Below are 16,620 nucleotides of genomic sequence, written 5' to 3'. Positions count from 1 at the left end.
AACTATTCCCAAATTATGCAAAACTGGTTAATTTATTACCTTGAAAGTAAATTTATATCTGGAAAAATACCAGTCTAATATGTGTTTGAATGTTTCCAAGTGTCTAGTTATTAAGTAGTCATCTTCAGTCCTATAAAATGGTCTGGATACTACAGTGGTAACTCATGGTCATGCTTCCATAAATGGCAAGTAATTTCATCTTTTACTCGTTTTTGGTGTTCTGGTTTTTATTTTTTGTTTTTGTTTCTTTCTTAATTCTTTTTGTCTTAGTGGTTCCAGGATTACTAAATGTTGGTGAAATTCCACATTGCAACTAGTACTTCATCGTCTGCTAATTCCCTCCTTAGAGGAACTTACATTTATTTCCATTATTAAAAGTAAACTTAAATTGTATTTCTATCCAAAAGAAAGAAAAACAATTTGTTTGGTAGTTTATACATTTGAAAATTATGACGACTTTCTTTGCTTTGAAATAATATATTGTCATTATAAAGTATATTTCCAATTTATAGTGTGTCTTTTTTTTTTTCCTTGGGAATTTAAAATACTTTAAATAATTTGGGCTTTGCCTGATTCCCCCAGAATTGTAGAGTATGACTGATAACTGCCTTTAGAATCCCTAATAGCTAAATTACAATTATTATGCAAAGTCCTACAATAGACAGTTATATGGATTATTAAATGACTTTGCCTTTTTTGCAAACTATAATCATTTTCCTTTATTAGCTGAAGGATTTCATAATTTAAGGAAGATGAGAAACCTATAAGTCACGCTTTCAAATAAGGAACATGGATATTGCAAACATTAAATTCCCCCATAAAAATGTTAAGGCATCATTAAACTAGGTTCAGATTAATACAATTCAGTCAACTCTAGATAGATATCTCCCATAATAAGCTGAAACAATACCTAGTGATCTAAGATGTAAAATATTTTACTACAGCCAATTTATAAACCTATAAAACATACAGGTATCATTCAACCTCTTTATTAATAGTGCATACCTTGTATTAAATCAAAGCCATTTTAAAGGCCCCTCCCTTTTGGCATTCCCTTCCTGGGCTGTTGCCCCTCATTCTGTGTTATCTCATTGAAGCTCATCCAAAGTGAATGACAGCATCTTTTTTTACTAGAAGCAGCATAGGCAATTCCCAGCCTAGTGATACAGCTTAACTCTCTCAGAGATTTATAGACACACTTGCTATCTTCCACCTACAACATTCTATGGTCTAATGTTGATGTATTTGTTTCTCTGTAAGCAGATGTAGTTTTCTCACTTTGGAAAACTGTAATTTATTATTTTTTAGGTTTTTGCAAGTTTTTTTTACATGTGAATTATAGTCACAAGAATTATAGTCACAAGAAAACAAGTGAATTATAGTCACAAGAAAATTATAGTTGGGACAACTTCAGGTCTGGACTATTTTGAAGCTAGTTGGAAGAATCCTTTTTTTCACCATTTTTCCCCAGTAAGAAAGCCAAATATTTTGTATTGTCTGAATTGCCAAAAGTTTTAATAAATTATCTACTCTAATTATCTATTATCACATAACAACCCCAAGACAATGGTTTAACAACACCCAAACAGCAACAATGGTAATTATCCTCACAAATCTGCAACTGGGGCAAGATTCTCTGGGCTAACTCATCTCTGCTCTATTCAGCATCAGCTAGTCCAAGGTTAGAAACTAGAATCACCTGAAGATTTGCTGACATATTGGGTCTCTAGTCAGGTGCTTTCAGGGAAGCCAGATTCATACATGTTGACTCATGGCTCCCAAAACTGATTCCCAGGGACATTTGAGAACAGATAACATAGGAACAGATGGGAGCTCTAGCACCTTTCCCAACCTGGTCTCCTAAGTCCTATCTATTACTTCCACCTTATTCCGTTTTTTAAAAGAGAGTCAATAAGGGCGATTCACAATCATGGAGAGGGGAATTAGATTTCACCTTTTGATAGAAGAAGTGTCAAAAATGTGTGAACATGTTTTAAAACTGTCACATCATAAAAGAGGAAATTAATCCAGTAGTTTTAAATATCACTCTGGAAATAATCAGGTGTGCATTTCTAAAGTTGCTTCACAGACACTGCACTTAAAATGTAAATTTTTTTAATGTAAAACTGCTTTTTTCCAGGTTGAGGTAAATTGAAAAACAAAATTGCAATATGATGGGTTAATATACATATATATTGTAAAATTATTACCACAATCAAACTGCAATCAATTAACACATTTATCACCTCACATAGTTATCTTTTGTGTTTGTCTGTACAAGAATGTTTGTTTGCATTGCCATGTTCCACTGATTCCTTATAATGAGATGCATTATCCCAAATCATCCTGACAAAAAAAAATCAAGGTACAATAAATAAAATTTAAAAATATATATGAACATTAGTATCCTTAACAGGAATTTTGAACTCTGAAACATCACAGACACATATGCTTGGATTAAGCTATTAAAAAATTTTCCTACCATTTTGACATTAAGAGTTCTTGCGTATAACATGAATCAATATGTTGTTTTTCATACAAAATCATCCCAAAAGAATCTTTCTTAAAGTAGGAAAATAATTCTAAAGAATGAAGACTAAATCTCTAAAACTGAGATTATCCAAGAGGATGAGGAAAAAAAATTAAGGTATAATGATTAAACTGGTATGTATTTACATATAAACATATACATATAATGTCATTGAATATTGAGACTATAAAAGATTAATAAAATCCTTGTAAATAGTTTTTTATTATTTTATAATCATTGTAAATAGTTGACTAAAAATATTATATCACTGAATTTTCTAACATAACATCACACAATAAGAGTTTATTTCCCATTTACATAGCAATCTAACCTGAATGTCCCTAGTTGACAGAAAGCTTTCCTAAGCTTGTGATATTAGTCCCAGTCATAAGAGGACTGGGCCTTATTACATGGAGGCTACCATGAACTTCATTAGCAAATTATCCCATTTGCCAGAGCTTCAAGATGTATACTTGGTGATCTACCCTTTGTATGTTAGGAAAGGTGGCACATGGTACAGATTTCTAGGAAGCAATCAGTGGTTTTGCCAGTTGGTCAGAGACCAGTATAAAGTAAAACTGGAAGACAGTGACAAGGAAGACTAGAGAAAAAAAATGTATGAATGGATCTCTTAGAGAGGGCATAAAATATACATATCTTTGTGTATCATGTCACTGCCCATCAGAGTGCATCCACCAAGGAAAAGTCACTATACAACCAGATGGACAGGATGATCTGTCCTGCAGATATCAACTTGCCCCTTTTCTTGGCCATCTTTGTGCTTACAAAATGGATCCAGGATAACAGTGGTCACAGTGGCATGGATGGAAGCAATGCATGAGCTTATATGGACTCTGTCTCCATCTAGCTGATTAAGTATGTCACTTCCAATCAGCCAGCCAGGATTAGGAAAGGAGCCTCTGCCCCAGATATAGCAGCACTTCTTTGGGGGCTGCGTGGGTGGATAACAGGAAACAAGTTAAATGCTGGCATCCAGATTCTGCTCTTCCAGGATTCTATCACTGGGCTGATAGTGAGAAGCACAGTTTCATGGCAACATCCCTTCTGCCAATCCTGACCTATACAGCACAGTCACAGTTAAGCTTCTCAAAGTTGTCTATGCCTCCTCACCTCCTCAGCAGAGGAAATTCCTCTGAATAGTTCCAAGCAACACAGTCAGACAGTGGGTTTTTGGGCCAACCTGCCATATCAGTTCTAACTCCCCTATCTTTATGACTGTTCTGAGCTCCTTTATATTCTATCATACAGTGTGTTATTATTTCCACTACTTTTACTGTAGTGTATCAAGGCCAGGCTTCCAGGGAACAGCAAAGCTACATGGATGAGCTCTAGGTGTGGCTCCTATAATGTGGAATCATGACTCATGGTGAGGAACACCATGTCAACGAATTCTCCCTTTTTCAGGCTCATGATCTGTGTCACCTGTCCCCCCATTTGCCTACCACCCTCCACTCAAGCTCTTCTTCCACCTTGGCCCCCAGGTTCTTGCCAATACATGTTAACCAGCACCTGTAGCATTGCTTGTACTCTCAGTTTAACTTCCTGGAGACTTAAACTTAGTTATCAGTGATTTGGCTGAGGTTAGGTCTAGACCGTGACTTGAAATGCAATGAGGTCAGCAGCAGTGGTACTTAGGTCCAGAGGGTAAACAGCTGATTTTTGAAGGAAATTGTCCTCAAAGAAATCTGGGAAGGCCCCAAATGTTTGTCTAATACAATATTTCTTTAAGGACAATAAGGTCTTCGAGGTTATATATACTTAGCAACCAGCTTTTACTTTTTCTTTTTCTTTCCCTGGGATGTATGGATCTCTCTATGCACTAAAAACAACTGATCTTTTTTGTATAAAGAGCCATGTAAGTGAAATTGTGAGGATTACCCTTCTTAGCAAAGACTACAAGCAGAGGCAGAATTTTTCATCATCAGACCAAATAAAAAACGGCACTTATAGGCAAGGAACTTAACTTCTTATGACCTAAATTATAAGTAAAATAAGTAGTATGAGTAATAAATAATACCAAGATGTAAGCAAGAACTCACTGAATTACTGGAAAGGCACTTTCAAAATTAAATTCATGCATTTCTACTAAATTGTGAACTTTCACAAATTTATAAATTCAGCACTATATTAACTATGTGAAATATAACTACATATTTCATTCAAAAGAAATAAATAAAATAAAGGTCACTTGAGGTCTATGGGATGGTAGCTTAATAAAATTATTAAGCAGAGTTTATTCAGCAAGGCTAACTTCATAGCAATGCATCAATAAATTATAGTGAGTGCTATTCCATGTAATAAAGAAAAAGGTTTAATATATAGTTTTGGTTGTTTGTATCTTGTCACAATACAAGATACAAAGATACAAACAACCAAAAAGGAAAACTATATATTTGAAAACACAGCTGTGGCTTATATTCAGTCATTTCATATCTCTAAAAGAATTATTTTTAATTGCATACAAAGGGTAAATTTAATATCATGTAAATATCCGAAACTGTCTAATATAATAAATCCCCTAGGATTACATGTCTGCTAAACAGATTTCCGTCTCTTTCCAAAAACATTATTGATCAATTTAGCCATTGATTTAGATCCACTGGGTCTTCTCTTTTCTTTGAGTTTGAAGTTTGTCAGGATGTCCTTGATAATTCTGATAAACATCATTTCCACCTCCAGAGATTGCTCTGCTGCAGACAATTCACAGAACTGGCATCGGTTATCCAATGCCAGTTTTTGCCCTTCTTCCCAGCCAACCTCTCGTATGTGACAGAGATCTTGCTTGTTACCAACCAAAATCACTGCTGATTCCACAGCTCTGAAATACAGAACATAACTCTGGAATGATTATTTTACATCTCTTTTTTTTTTCTAATTAAGTAGGTTTATATCAAAATGAATTATGACCTCCCCCCAAAAAAATACTGTGCATGTATGTGTTCCTTATAGTCATATGTATGTGCATGACACATCACCATTTACTTACAAAAACTATTTTATATAGAATGTAATGTGTGACACTGTAGCAGCAAGAATCTTAAAGCAGAGGATCTGCATTAATATAAACCTATTTTTGAATTCTGGCTCTGTTTACTAATAAGGCATGATTGTTACTTTTCCCACTTTCAATTTTCCTCTATGTAAAACAATAATAAAATAGCAGTCATTACATAGAATTCTTATAGAGATTAAACTAAACGATATATATATAAAAATATCTAGTACAGTGACAGGCAACAAAAGATGCTTACCAAGTATTATTTTTCATTTCCTTACCAGTTGAAAGAGAAGGACTAACTAATGTCTCTTTACTGAACAGTAACTGTACTTGAACAATTTAGATATAATTTTCCCAAGGAAAATATTACTCAATACTTACTACTGTTTGTTCTTTGTTAATATCCATTATACTATACTCTAGAGAAAAATGTATGATCTCATGACCTTGTACAATTTTTCTATGTATTTAAGAAATATGCTTCTTTGTTAAGATAATTTCTTCAGCAAATATCAATATATTCTCCTTGGTTATAGTGGCACATTTCTAAAACAGAGTTTCATTTGAAGGCTGTCGTAAGACAACTAGTCCTCAAATGCCACGGAACTCTGCCAAGTTATCTACTTTAGAGGAAAAATGGATAAATGCAGTCTTCAACTCAATCTGAAGAGATGTTGTCTTTAGATTCTGCTTAAAGTTGTTTTCATTTCCAAGATGGTGTGAGTGGTGAGGGAAAAAAAGCACTGTATGTGTTAGACTTTGAGGGTATTAATATCTTTTTCTATATAGTTTATAAAATTATTATTAATGGGGAAGATGAAGTGAACTATTTTGAAGTATGAGTCACAGATATCAGATGCAACTTTATAAAACAGGCATATGTTTTTGCTACCCGAGTCTATCTACAGATTGAGAACTGGAAATGCTCTAAAAATTATGTAGTATTTCAAGAAAATTGCCTGAAAAATGTCAAGTATAGGTGTTTTTATTTTTATGTTTTTCAATATTCGTAAGGGATTCTTTTGATTTGGAGGAGTAGCAAAGGAATTTTATTACTATCTCTTACCTAAGTCATGCTGCTTAAATATGAGGCCATTTAATGCTTAAAACAATTTATTTCAGAAAAAACAAAACAAAACAAAAAACAAAACCTGTAATATTAGAGGAAATCAGAGCTGTGAGGTACCTTAGCAAAATCACATCCTTTTCTTCTACCATGTTTCCAGTAGTTTTATAATCAGAAAAATTAGGTCTAGAGATTAAAGTGGTTTACCTAAAGTCAATCAGATATAAACAAGAATTTACATCATTTGACTCCAGGGAAATACCCTTTATTAATTATCATCTCATAGTTTCTTGATAATTAATATTTAAAATAGATATAAAAACACATATACAAATTTTCAGTACTAGCATTGTGTTTGTGCTTCCCATATTAGAATGTTATTTCAGACTCTAAGGGCAACTCTGATCAAGAGCACAAAGAATCCTTTATATCAGTATGTTGAATAAAAATACATATTTTAAATCCGAAAGGCTAAAGTAAAAAATAAGAAAATTAAGTGGGAAATTGATAGGGTTAAACTTATATCTGCTAATGCAAGAATGGTTTGAGGCACAGTTATGTCTTCCTTCATAGTTACTTGTGTCAAAACCATTAACAACGGGAAATCATTGATCAGCTCCTTATTTTTGGAGGTGAAACAGAGAAAAATGTATTCTCATACTCAGAATTTGTAATGGCTTGATTATTCAGTCTATTTTGCTTTGATAGATTGAACAACCCAATGACTAGGAATTGGATGCCAACTGTAATAAATTTGGATTTATTTAGTATCCTTAACATTTTTGTGGGAATGAAAAGGAAAGGTTGGAAAGTGAACTGTCTTGTGTACAGAGGACCATTATTTTGCAAGTGAGTGTCATGTTAACAATAGAAGCTGTCTTGTAAAATAGCCATTTACTCAGAGCAAGTAACTGTTTATGTCAGCCAGGATATAAAGTATTCTCATCTTATTCCTTTTACTACATGTGTAACTCCTGTGGAATGGAAGGTGAATTGTTCAGGGCTGTTAAATTTTGTAATTGGAAGGCTGTATTAAACTCTTCCTAATGATGCTTATAGCTATATGATGATTTACTAAAAAGAACGGAGAGAGGAATGAAGAATATCTTACCTTTTACAATGACTAGTTTGAGGCTCTCGAATTCTGTAGATCAGTGCTTTTGCAAAAGCAAATGAGGACCTGTCACTGATGTCATACACAATAACAAACCCATCTGCCCAATGCAGCTCACTTGTGAGGGAAAATTTTGCTTTCTGTGGCTGAAAATGAATCAAGCAAATTGAAATTGGTGGACTATTCCACGTGTATTTTATACTTTAGACAATTAATTAATGGAAACCCATTTCACCTAAAAGGAACTTCTTAAAAAGATGTATTTGTTTGTTTGTTTGTTTGTTTGTTTATGAGAGACACAGAGAGAGAGGCAGAGACATAGGCAGTGGGAGAAGCAGGCTCCATGCAGGGAGCCCGATGCGGGACTTGATCCCAGGTACTGGGGATCATGACTTGAGCCAAAGGCAGATGCTCAACCGCTGAGTCACCCAGGGGTCACTAAAAGACACTTTAATAAGCTGAAGACTGATATTTTCTCAAAGGTAGTTTCCTTGGTTCTCTCTTCCTTGTCACTCTTTCTTTAATTAAAAGTGATTAAATTTTTAAAATACAGAGGAAGTATAATAAATTTTTATCTATCTCACTTTTCACTAAAAAAATTAAAAAATAATAATTTATTTTAACTTATTTGTCTTTGAATAGACAAAGGAATTTGTACTAAAAATCTACCTTACTCATGGTTTATTGACAGTGGATGGTTACAAATGCAACTTGATAAAAATATAAACTGAACTGAGAAGCCATTAAACTATTAACTTCTAATAGCTATATACCGCAACCTCCTAGAAATATAAATGCGCCTAATATTGCTATTTCAAAGATATTTGTACTATAACATTTTTCAAAACTCTATGGAGAAGCTAGATAATGGAATTTATAATATTAAAAATAATCTTAAAATTTAATTTTAAATTTTAATTAGAATTGGAGATAAATTTCGGTTTTAAGACTGGCAACTTTATTTACATTTACTCTTACCCAATCTTCTTCAAATCATGACTGAAAAAATAAAATTATATCTGTTTTACTTACTTGAGAACAGGGGTCATATATTTCTAGATTCAGTTGCTTCCCTTCCAAATACAAATGCTTACTATAGATAGATTCTGCAAAATAAATAAATAAATAAATAAATAAATAAATAAATAAATAAACAAATATTTAAAAATGTATATATTCATTGTCAATATGGAAATACTCCAGAATTTTTCTTTAAAAATTAGCATATATTTGGATGACAGTCTCGCAAATTCAACTAGTCATCTTCTAGTAGAATACTACAGTGGCTTTTAAAAATTATTAGTGGTTAAATACATGTATTTGTTATATTTGCTCATATGTTTCTTACAAATAAACTTTATCACCATATCTATTCAACTACATGCTTTTGTGCTTATATACATATCTTCTGTCCTATAACTATGGATAAGGTATCTATGTTTCTTTCTAAGGCCAATCTATTCATTATGAACTGGTTGCCCTTTACTACTGATGTACTTAAAGACATTACCCCATCAATTCTACCTCTCTCTTCTGAATCATATGTTGCTCCTCTTCACTATATCATTACTAACAGCTGAATTTCTCCAAACTTAACAATCCTTTAGATCCCCCCCAACCTCTACAGAAATTGCCCTATTTCTCTGCTGGTCTTTTTGTGAGTATCTATAACCCCTGTGTCCAATTTTTCTCCCCCAAGTTCTTTGAGTTATTCCAATCAAGCTTTAGCTCAAATAACTGTTCTTATCAAGGTTACAATTTTAGATTCACTGACTAATTCTATATCTTGATCTTACTTGCCTCAGTAGCATTACTATAATCAATCACTCCTGCCTCCTTAAAATGTTTCCTTCCCACAGCTTTCAAGGCAACATACTCCCATGCTTTTTTCTTTATTCCTTGTTGCTCTGTATTAATCTTTTTTTATTTTTCCCATCATGTATTCTCACACTTCAAACATAGGTCCAGTTTATGGATCTCTTCTCTATCTATACTCCCTTGTTAATCTCACCCAGAGTTTTATAAAACAATTAGCGTTGATGGACCCAATTTATTTTTTAAATATTTTTTTTAATTTTTATTTATTTATGATAGTCACAGAGAGAGAAAGAGAGGCAGAGACACAGGCAGAGAGAAGCAGGCTCCATGCACCGGGAGCCCGACGTGGGAATCGATCCCGGGTCTCTAGGATCGCGCCCTAGGCCAAAGGCAGGCGCTAAACCGCTGCGCCACCCAGGGATCCCAATGGACCCAATTTATATCTGTAGTCTAGACCCCTTCCTTGAACTTCAGATGCAAACAACTACTGCTATTGTACATCTCCCTTTGGACACCCAATAGATATCTCAACCTGAACATACTTAAAACTGAAATCCCAATTTCCCTGAAAAGACTCTATCTTCCACAATTTCCCATTTCATTAAGTGACATATTGATAACTCAAGTTGATCAGGTTAACAGCTTTTAGTCATCCTTGATCCTTTCTCTTACCTCCCATATTTATCCTATTAAAAATTCCTTTTTCATTCTCTTTAAAGTATATTTTGAGTTTGTTTCTTATCTTCTCCATTATTAACACATCATTATTTTTGTTTAGATTATTACCAAACTTCCTAATTCAGCTCTCTGCTTTACCCTCTCCTAACTCCCTTTTCGTGCATACTCTATTCTCAACACAGGAGCAAAAGTGAACTTTGTAGCCAAATCCATATCACTTGTCTGATCAAATCTCTCCAGTGGCTCCCCATCTCACTTGAATAAATCAAAGCCTTCAAAATGCCTGAGAATGGCCCTCATTGTCTAGTCCTCCATGACTTCTCTGGCTATTCTTCCTCAAATTATTTGTACTCAAACTACACCATCCTCCATACCATTCCTCACCTCTTCCAGAAATTTCCTGCCTCAGAATTTTGGTAATTATTCCTGCTGTGAGGAATGTAATCCTCCAGATATTTTCGTGGCTCAGTTTTTACCACCAGCATGTGTCTGTTCAACCCTAATTATCCAATTTTAAGTGGTCAAATAGTATAATAGTGCCATTCCCCCATGATGTTTTCTTTTTCTTCATAGCATTTATCATCATGTGATATAACTTATACTTAATTTTTTTAATGGACAGTTCCTTCTGGAATATAAATCTTATGGAGGCCTGGATAATTATTGTTTTCATTCATTTCTATAGCTTTTTTACCTAGAAGAGTACCTGAGACATTGTAGGTACTCAATAAATATTTGTTAAATGAATAAAGGCCTATCTTTCTGTAACTTTTCCTCGGGGTTTAATAAAAGGCCTACTTCTCTCCAAAATGGCACACTGACAAAAAATCATGCCCCGTTCAAGCAATGTAGCACATAGTTAAAAACATGTAGCAAGCTTTTTGGGAGCCAACTGCAGAGGGTTGGGGATGAATTTTAAAATCCTTTGAGTTTACATTTAATGAAACTATAACAAGTTTCATTAAGCCTTAAAGTCTATTTTCAGACAGTTCCTTCTAACTTCATAGATTTACCACTGACTGTGAATCATAAAATTTCCTTTTAGACATTTAAAAATATCTACTCAAAACTCAAAAACTGCCCGTAGGGGTCACTAACTCTTAACTTTTTAGAATTTTATTATTTTCCCTTTCTGGTCTTCATTTACAAAATGGAGTCATTTTTTTGCTAGTTTGTTCTCATTCAAGGATGACCTTTTGTTCATTCGGTTGTCTTTTCAAAATTTCTCTCTCTCTCTTCTTTTTTTAATGGATATGTACCAGCCAGAATTGTGTGCACTTCATTTGTTTATAAAACTACTTCTTATAAAAGATTAAGGGGATTTGTTGTTCTTATTTTTGGGTGTGGTTTTATGTTATGTTTTGTTATTCTGAAACATTTTCTCCTGCCTGGCTCCTACTTTGTTTTATATTGACTTTTCTGGCTGAAGTGTTTGACCTGAGAAATGAAGCAATAAGAATTTCTCTTTCTATGTATTTCTTCTTTCTTTAATCAGTTTCCAAGAACTTACCCTAAAATGTTCACAATGTCATATGGACCGAAATAGTATATTAGAAACATGTAGAAAGCAACACAATGCAATACTTTAAAGTTACTTCCTAAAATTCTCCAATAATGCTACCTCATGAATGGAGGCTAAATTTTTTTTTTTTTTTTTTTTTTTTTTTTTTTTTTTTTTGTGAAGGGAGTTATTTCTCATCGAAAAACACACTGGCAATGATAACTTCCTATTACTCTAAGTAGAAATTATTGAAAAAAAAAATCATTCCCCTTTCTCCTAATTCTCATATGTTTTTTTAGACATCTATTGTTCTTGTTTAAAAAACAAAGAGCAAAACACTTTTCCCACATGCCTTAAATCAGGTGAGATATTAGTACCATTATATTGATTAATTGCTGAGCCAAAAATATACTCAAAACTCTGCCAAAATTCTTCACTTTTTATTAATGCCCCACTGTGGTATTTCCCATATGTTATGCTAATTCTGATCAAAATAAATTTAGAGCAGAGTTAGTAAAATGATTTTAAGATCATATTAAGGTGCTCTGGCACCTGTTTTAGAATTTCTGTGAAACTTAGTTAAGCAACCTAGATAATTATAATCTTTAATCAGGTAAAATTGTCCCGTTATTTTCACACAGTTTTACAATTAACATAAGCTTTATTTTGTCGTTCTAGTGCTTTTATAATTAATTTGTCCTTATCTTTTAACAGATGTTTATTTAATTTCAGAAATGTTTTATAGTTTACAAAAATATTCATACATGCTTTATAATATTGGCAGGAGGAGAATCTCAGTTTTAATGTTCTAATTTTAGCCTGAAACAAACTGACTTTCTAATCCATCTTACCTAACATCAAGTTGGGTGAATTTTATCATAAAAGAACATTCAAGTACCTATTTTGGCATTTCCAACCAGAATCTGAATAAATAAGTTGCTTAAAAGTGCAACAATGGAAAATTCTATCAAAATGCTTCAGCGATCTTAACTGTAGTTTAATTAAAATGCTGACATTTTAAAGGTGATAAAGTCTCAAGTGGTGACTTACCGAAATTAGAGGCATATTCTCCAATGAATCGTTTGGTAAGAAACCTTACTGTAAGGGCTGCAAAACAAACATGCTGGACTTAGGGTCTCTTCTGTTTTGGGACATAGATAACTTAGCTATGTACATGAAGTTTTATCTTTCAGTTCAAAAATTACCAAGCATTAATGCAGACCTTAAAGCTTTATTAAATTCTAGTCAAAATAATAGTCAGCAAGATTTTCACCGTACAACCATAAAGATTAAAAGACTAGAAAGAAAGTGATCTCTCTATTCAAATCACTATGTAATTAATTCATGAATGCAAACAGGTAAAGCAGCTTGCCTTACTTAACAGAAACAGAGCTCTCATTAGGTTTGAAACTCAAGAACTATATCATCTCTTTATATTCTTTATTGTATTAAATCTGGTTCCAAGGTGCTGTGTGCTAATAATGACAAAGATAAGATCAAGCTTTTACAGTTGTTTGTGAGGATATTGGGACTTCAAAATCCAGGAAACCAGAAAAAGGATCTCTATGGTCAGTTGCAGCTCCTGGGTCTGGCCAGCTGTATGGTTCATGAAGTTCGGGTAGCTCTTTGGTGGCATCCTGGCCACCATCATAATGGAACCAAAAACAAATTCCAGTAAAAGAAAACAAAACCATGGCTTTCAAAATCAGGGCACCAAAAAAAAAATAATAATAATTAAAAAAAATCAGGGCACCTGTTGCTCAGTCTCCAGCACCTATAAAGCCATGCCTGTCCTAAGTTTTCTCACTTCAATAATACTGCATTTAAAAAGTAATCCACAAAAAAATTTAAAATTAATAAAATAAAAATAAAAAATAATCCACAGTTGTACATGGATGGCTCAGGCAATTAAGCGTCTGACTTCAGGTCATGATCTTGGGGTCCTGGGATTGAGCCCCGTGTCAGGCTCTACACTCAGTGGAAAGTCTACTTGTCCCCCTCCCTCTCTCCCTTTGCTCCTACCCCTGCTCATGCTCTCTCTCAAATAAAATAAAATAAATAAAATAAAATAAAATAATAAAATAAAATAAAAATCTTAAAAAAAAAAATACACAGGTCTTCATGAATTCTTCTCTGCCCTTAGTCTCAGAGCAGAAGAATCAGTTCAAGACTATTGTTTTGCCACTAGTGGATGTGAGGGCAGGTGTGGTGGAGTGAGAAGTAGTTGGGACAATGAAGGAGGAATTTACTATTATTCCAAAGAATTTTAAAAAAGCATAAATTAATACTTCAGTTATCTTCCTCAAACTGTTTATAAATTCTATAAATATACAGTTAATTGCATTATTACTCATAAAAATGAAAACTCTTAATGAAAAATAACATTATATACCTATATCTATGAGATCAATATACTTCTCACTCTTTTTGCATTCTGAACCATGCCATAGGAAACAACATAACTCACCAGATTTGCCTGTTCCTTCACCACCCAAGACAGCAAGCTTCACATCATTCATCTTGTCTTTCTGCTCCTGTCTTCTTGAGCTATACTGACTTGAGCCCAGCATGTGCTTTTAAAATACTTTTTAATAATGCTGCTATCATTTCTCTAAGGCCAACTCCGCCCCACACTCTTACCGTCCAATAATAACTTTATAAATGTTTTCCTGGAGTTTTTTTAATATATTCCATTAAAAAAAAACACTGCAGTTACTATTTAGACATAAAGTCAATAGTTCTTAAGTCAATAGTTAAGAATTTCACAGAAATTTTGCAGAATTTCTTAACTAAGCTAAGAAAGCTTAGCCCCCAAGCCTCTATTTTTATGTACACAGACTCTACTTTTTCCTAGGACCTAGAAAAGTGATTTCTCTTAGAAAGTTTTTAGTGAATGAATATACATTCCTATAAACCTTCTTAGATTGGATCAGTTTTGATTTTTCTCCTAATACCTGAGCCTACATCTTCTTGGGCTTCTCCTGTGAAAGACAAAGGGAATAAGTAAACTTGGTCATGAATAGAAATGAGAGAAGGAGGAGGATGGCTTTTCATATGTATTACTTTAGGGTTGACAGCAGGGCACATAAATACCCAGCCCATGTTTCCAAGTCTTGTGAGGCTCTCAATGAGATATATGGATGGACACTACAGGGTTTTACCCTTCCAATGTCTTTCTTAAAAAGCAATCTCTCTGTCTCTCTCTCTAAAATTTTATGCCAATAGAAAACAGTAAGGTTTCTGAGAAAAAAAATAAAGCAAGCAGCTTTATGTTGCTTAAAGAACAATAAACAAAAATCTATCATGTTCCCTTCTATAGTACTTTATAATTAGGAAAAAAATCAAAAAAGGAATGATATCTGGAAGGGGTATTGTGATATAATTCATTCCTGCTATGACATAAAGATGTAAATTTAATATGCAAAATGATGAGTCTTTCATATTTCTTTTAACCATTTTCCCCTACTACAAATCGCCACATTAATTTTTTCCCTTTCTCTCTCCCCATTTGTCAAAGCCTATATTGGAAGGTTGAGAAAAGAGTACAACAACAAATACAAGAATTCAACTTTGTGTACTAAATTTTGACGCCCAGGTTAAGGGAATTTCATTTCTAAGCTGGGTTGATCACAGGTATAATATGCTTTTTAAAAATGCATGTATTTAAAAAAAATAAAAAATAAAAAATAAAAAATAAAAAAATAAAAATGCATGTATTTAACCATTGAGTAACTGCCACTTTTTATTGAAGCTGTGTTGAGTTTATACAAGATCAACAATTAAATAAAGAATTCTTCTGCATTAATAAGTCTATAGTCTACTAAAATGAAAATTGAAACAATTAGAATGACAATAAACATGACATATCTAAAATAGGGCTCTAACCAAAGGCTGGGGAAAGCAAAGCAGTGAATGGAAAGGTCTTCAAAAAGTAGGTAAAGCTTATAACATGAGCAGAACCCTACAGAGGAAAGAAAGAGTGATTGGGGGTTAGGGAAATGTGTCTATTCCAAAAAAAAAAGGGGGGGGGATCCCTGGGTGGCGCAGCGGTTTGGCGCCTGCCTTTGGCCCAGGGCGCGATCCTGGAGACCCGGGATCGAATCCCACGTCAGGCTCCCGGTGCATGGAGCCTGCTTCTCCCTCTGCCTGTGTCTCTGCCTCTCTCTCTCTCTCTCTCTGAGTGTGACTATCGTAAATAAATAAATTAAAAAAAAAAAAAAGGACTTAGACACTGTAAAGAGAAAAAAAAAAGGCAAGAGAAAGTATGGCAAATTTATGAGATCAACAAAGTAACAGCTGAAACAAATTTTTCCTTTCATTACAAATTATTTTAAAAATTAAAAATAAGCTATGTTCTCTCTTTAATCCATGCACTTATATTAAAAGTAGCAAGCAATTATTTTTCTATTAAGGAAGTGTACCAGTTGATTTACTATACTATGGAATTGAATCTTTTCCCCTGTATTTAGAGAAATTCTATTTTTATCTTCTTAAAAAAGTTCTGATCACTGTCTTTAGGAAGTTTAGTATACCTACGGATAGAAAGGAAAAGCTTAACTTCATAGCATACATGATATTGAAAATAATATATAGATGGTTATCGAAATACCTGTGTTCTTACACCATATCCTCCTCCTCCTAACTTCCACTGAATTCCAAAAATAAATATAGTAAAAAAAGCAGTCTAGTGTTGGAATAGAGTGAAGCTATAAACCTGAATGGAGAGAACATAATTATGTACATACTTTTCTAAAAAACAGAATTTTTATATATTTTTTGGCCTCAGGTAAAGGATGCTAAAATATTATATTCTGATAGACATATTACTTCTACTATCTAGAATCCTCTCACAACCAAAACAAGATTATTTTATTACTTTATTCATTTATTGAAT

At 33.4% G+C, this 16,620-nt stretch overlaps 1 protein-coding gene across 1 annotated transcript; it reads right to left on the bottom strand.

Moving 5' to 3' along the window:
- Nucleotides 1-2,734: 2,734 nt before the first annotated feature.
- RERGL (RERG like) lies at nt 2,735-14,721 on the bottom strand. The gene is made up of 5 exons (XM_072798837.1): nt 14,194-14,721; nt 12,777-12,833; nt 8,762-8,835; nt 7,727-7,875; nt 2,735-5,369 (listed from the first exon to the last, which is right to left on the bottom strand). The coding sequence occupies exons 1-5, from the start codon at nt 14,294-14,296 to the stop codon at nt 5,087-5,089; spliced, it is 666 nt and encodes a 221-aa protein (XP_072654938.1). The 5' UTR covers nt 14,297-14,721; the 3' UTR covers nt 2,735-5,086.
- Between the last annotated feature and the right edge of the window lie 1,899 nt (nt 14,722-16,620).

Source organism: Canis lupus, chromosome 25 (genome assembly GCF_048164855.1).
Source record: "Canis lupus baileyi chromosome 25, mCanLup2.hap1, whole genome shotgun sequence".
Taxonomy (NCBI): Eukaryota; Metazoa; Chordata; class Mammalia; order Carnivora; family Canidae; genus Canis; species Canis lupus.
Note: the sequence above shows the minus strand (reverse complement) of the source record. Positions and strands in the feature narration are given on the sequence as shown.

Coding starts and splice junctions, on each gene's coding strand:
- RERGL (XM_072798837.1), bottom strand. CDS start 14,296: ATGCTGGGCTCAAGTCAGTATAGCTCAAGAAGACAGGAGCAGAAAGAC. Junction 12,834..14,193: donor TGAAGGAACAGGCAAATCTG/GTGAGTTATGTT, acceptor TTTGTTTTGCAG/CCCTTACAGTAAGGTTTCTT. Junction 5,370..7,726: donor CAAACTAGTCATTGTAAAAG/GTAAGATATTCT, acceptor TCTGTATTTCAG/AGCTGTGGAATCAGCAGTGA.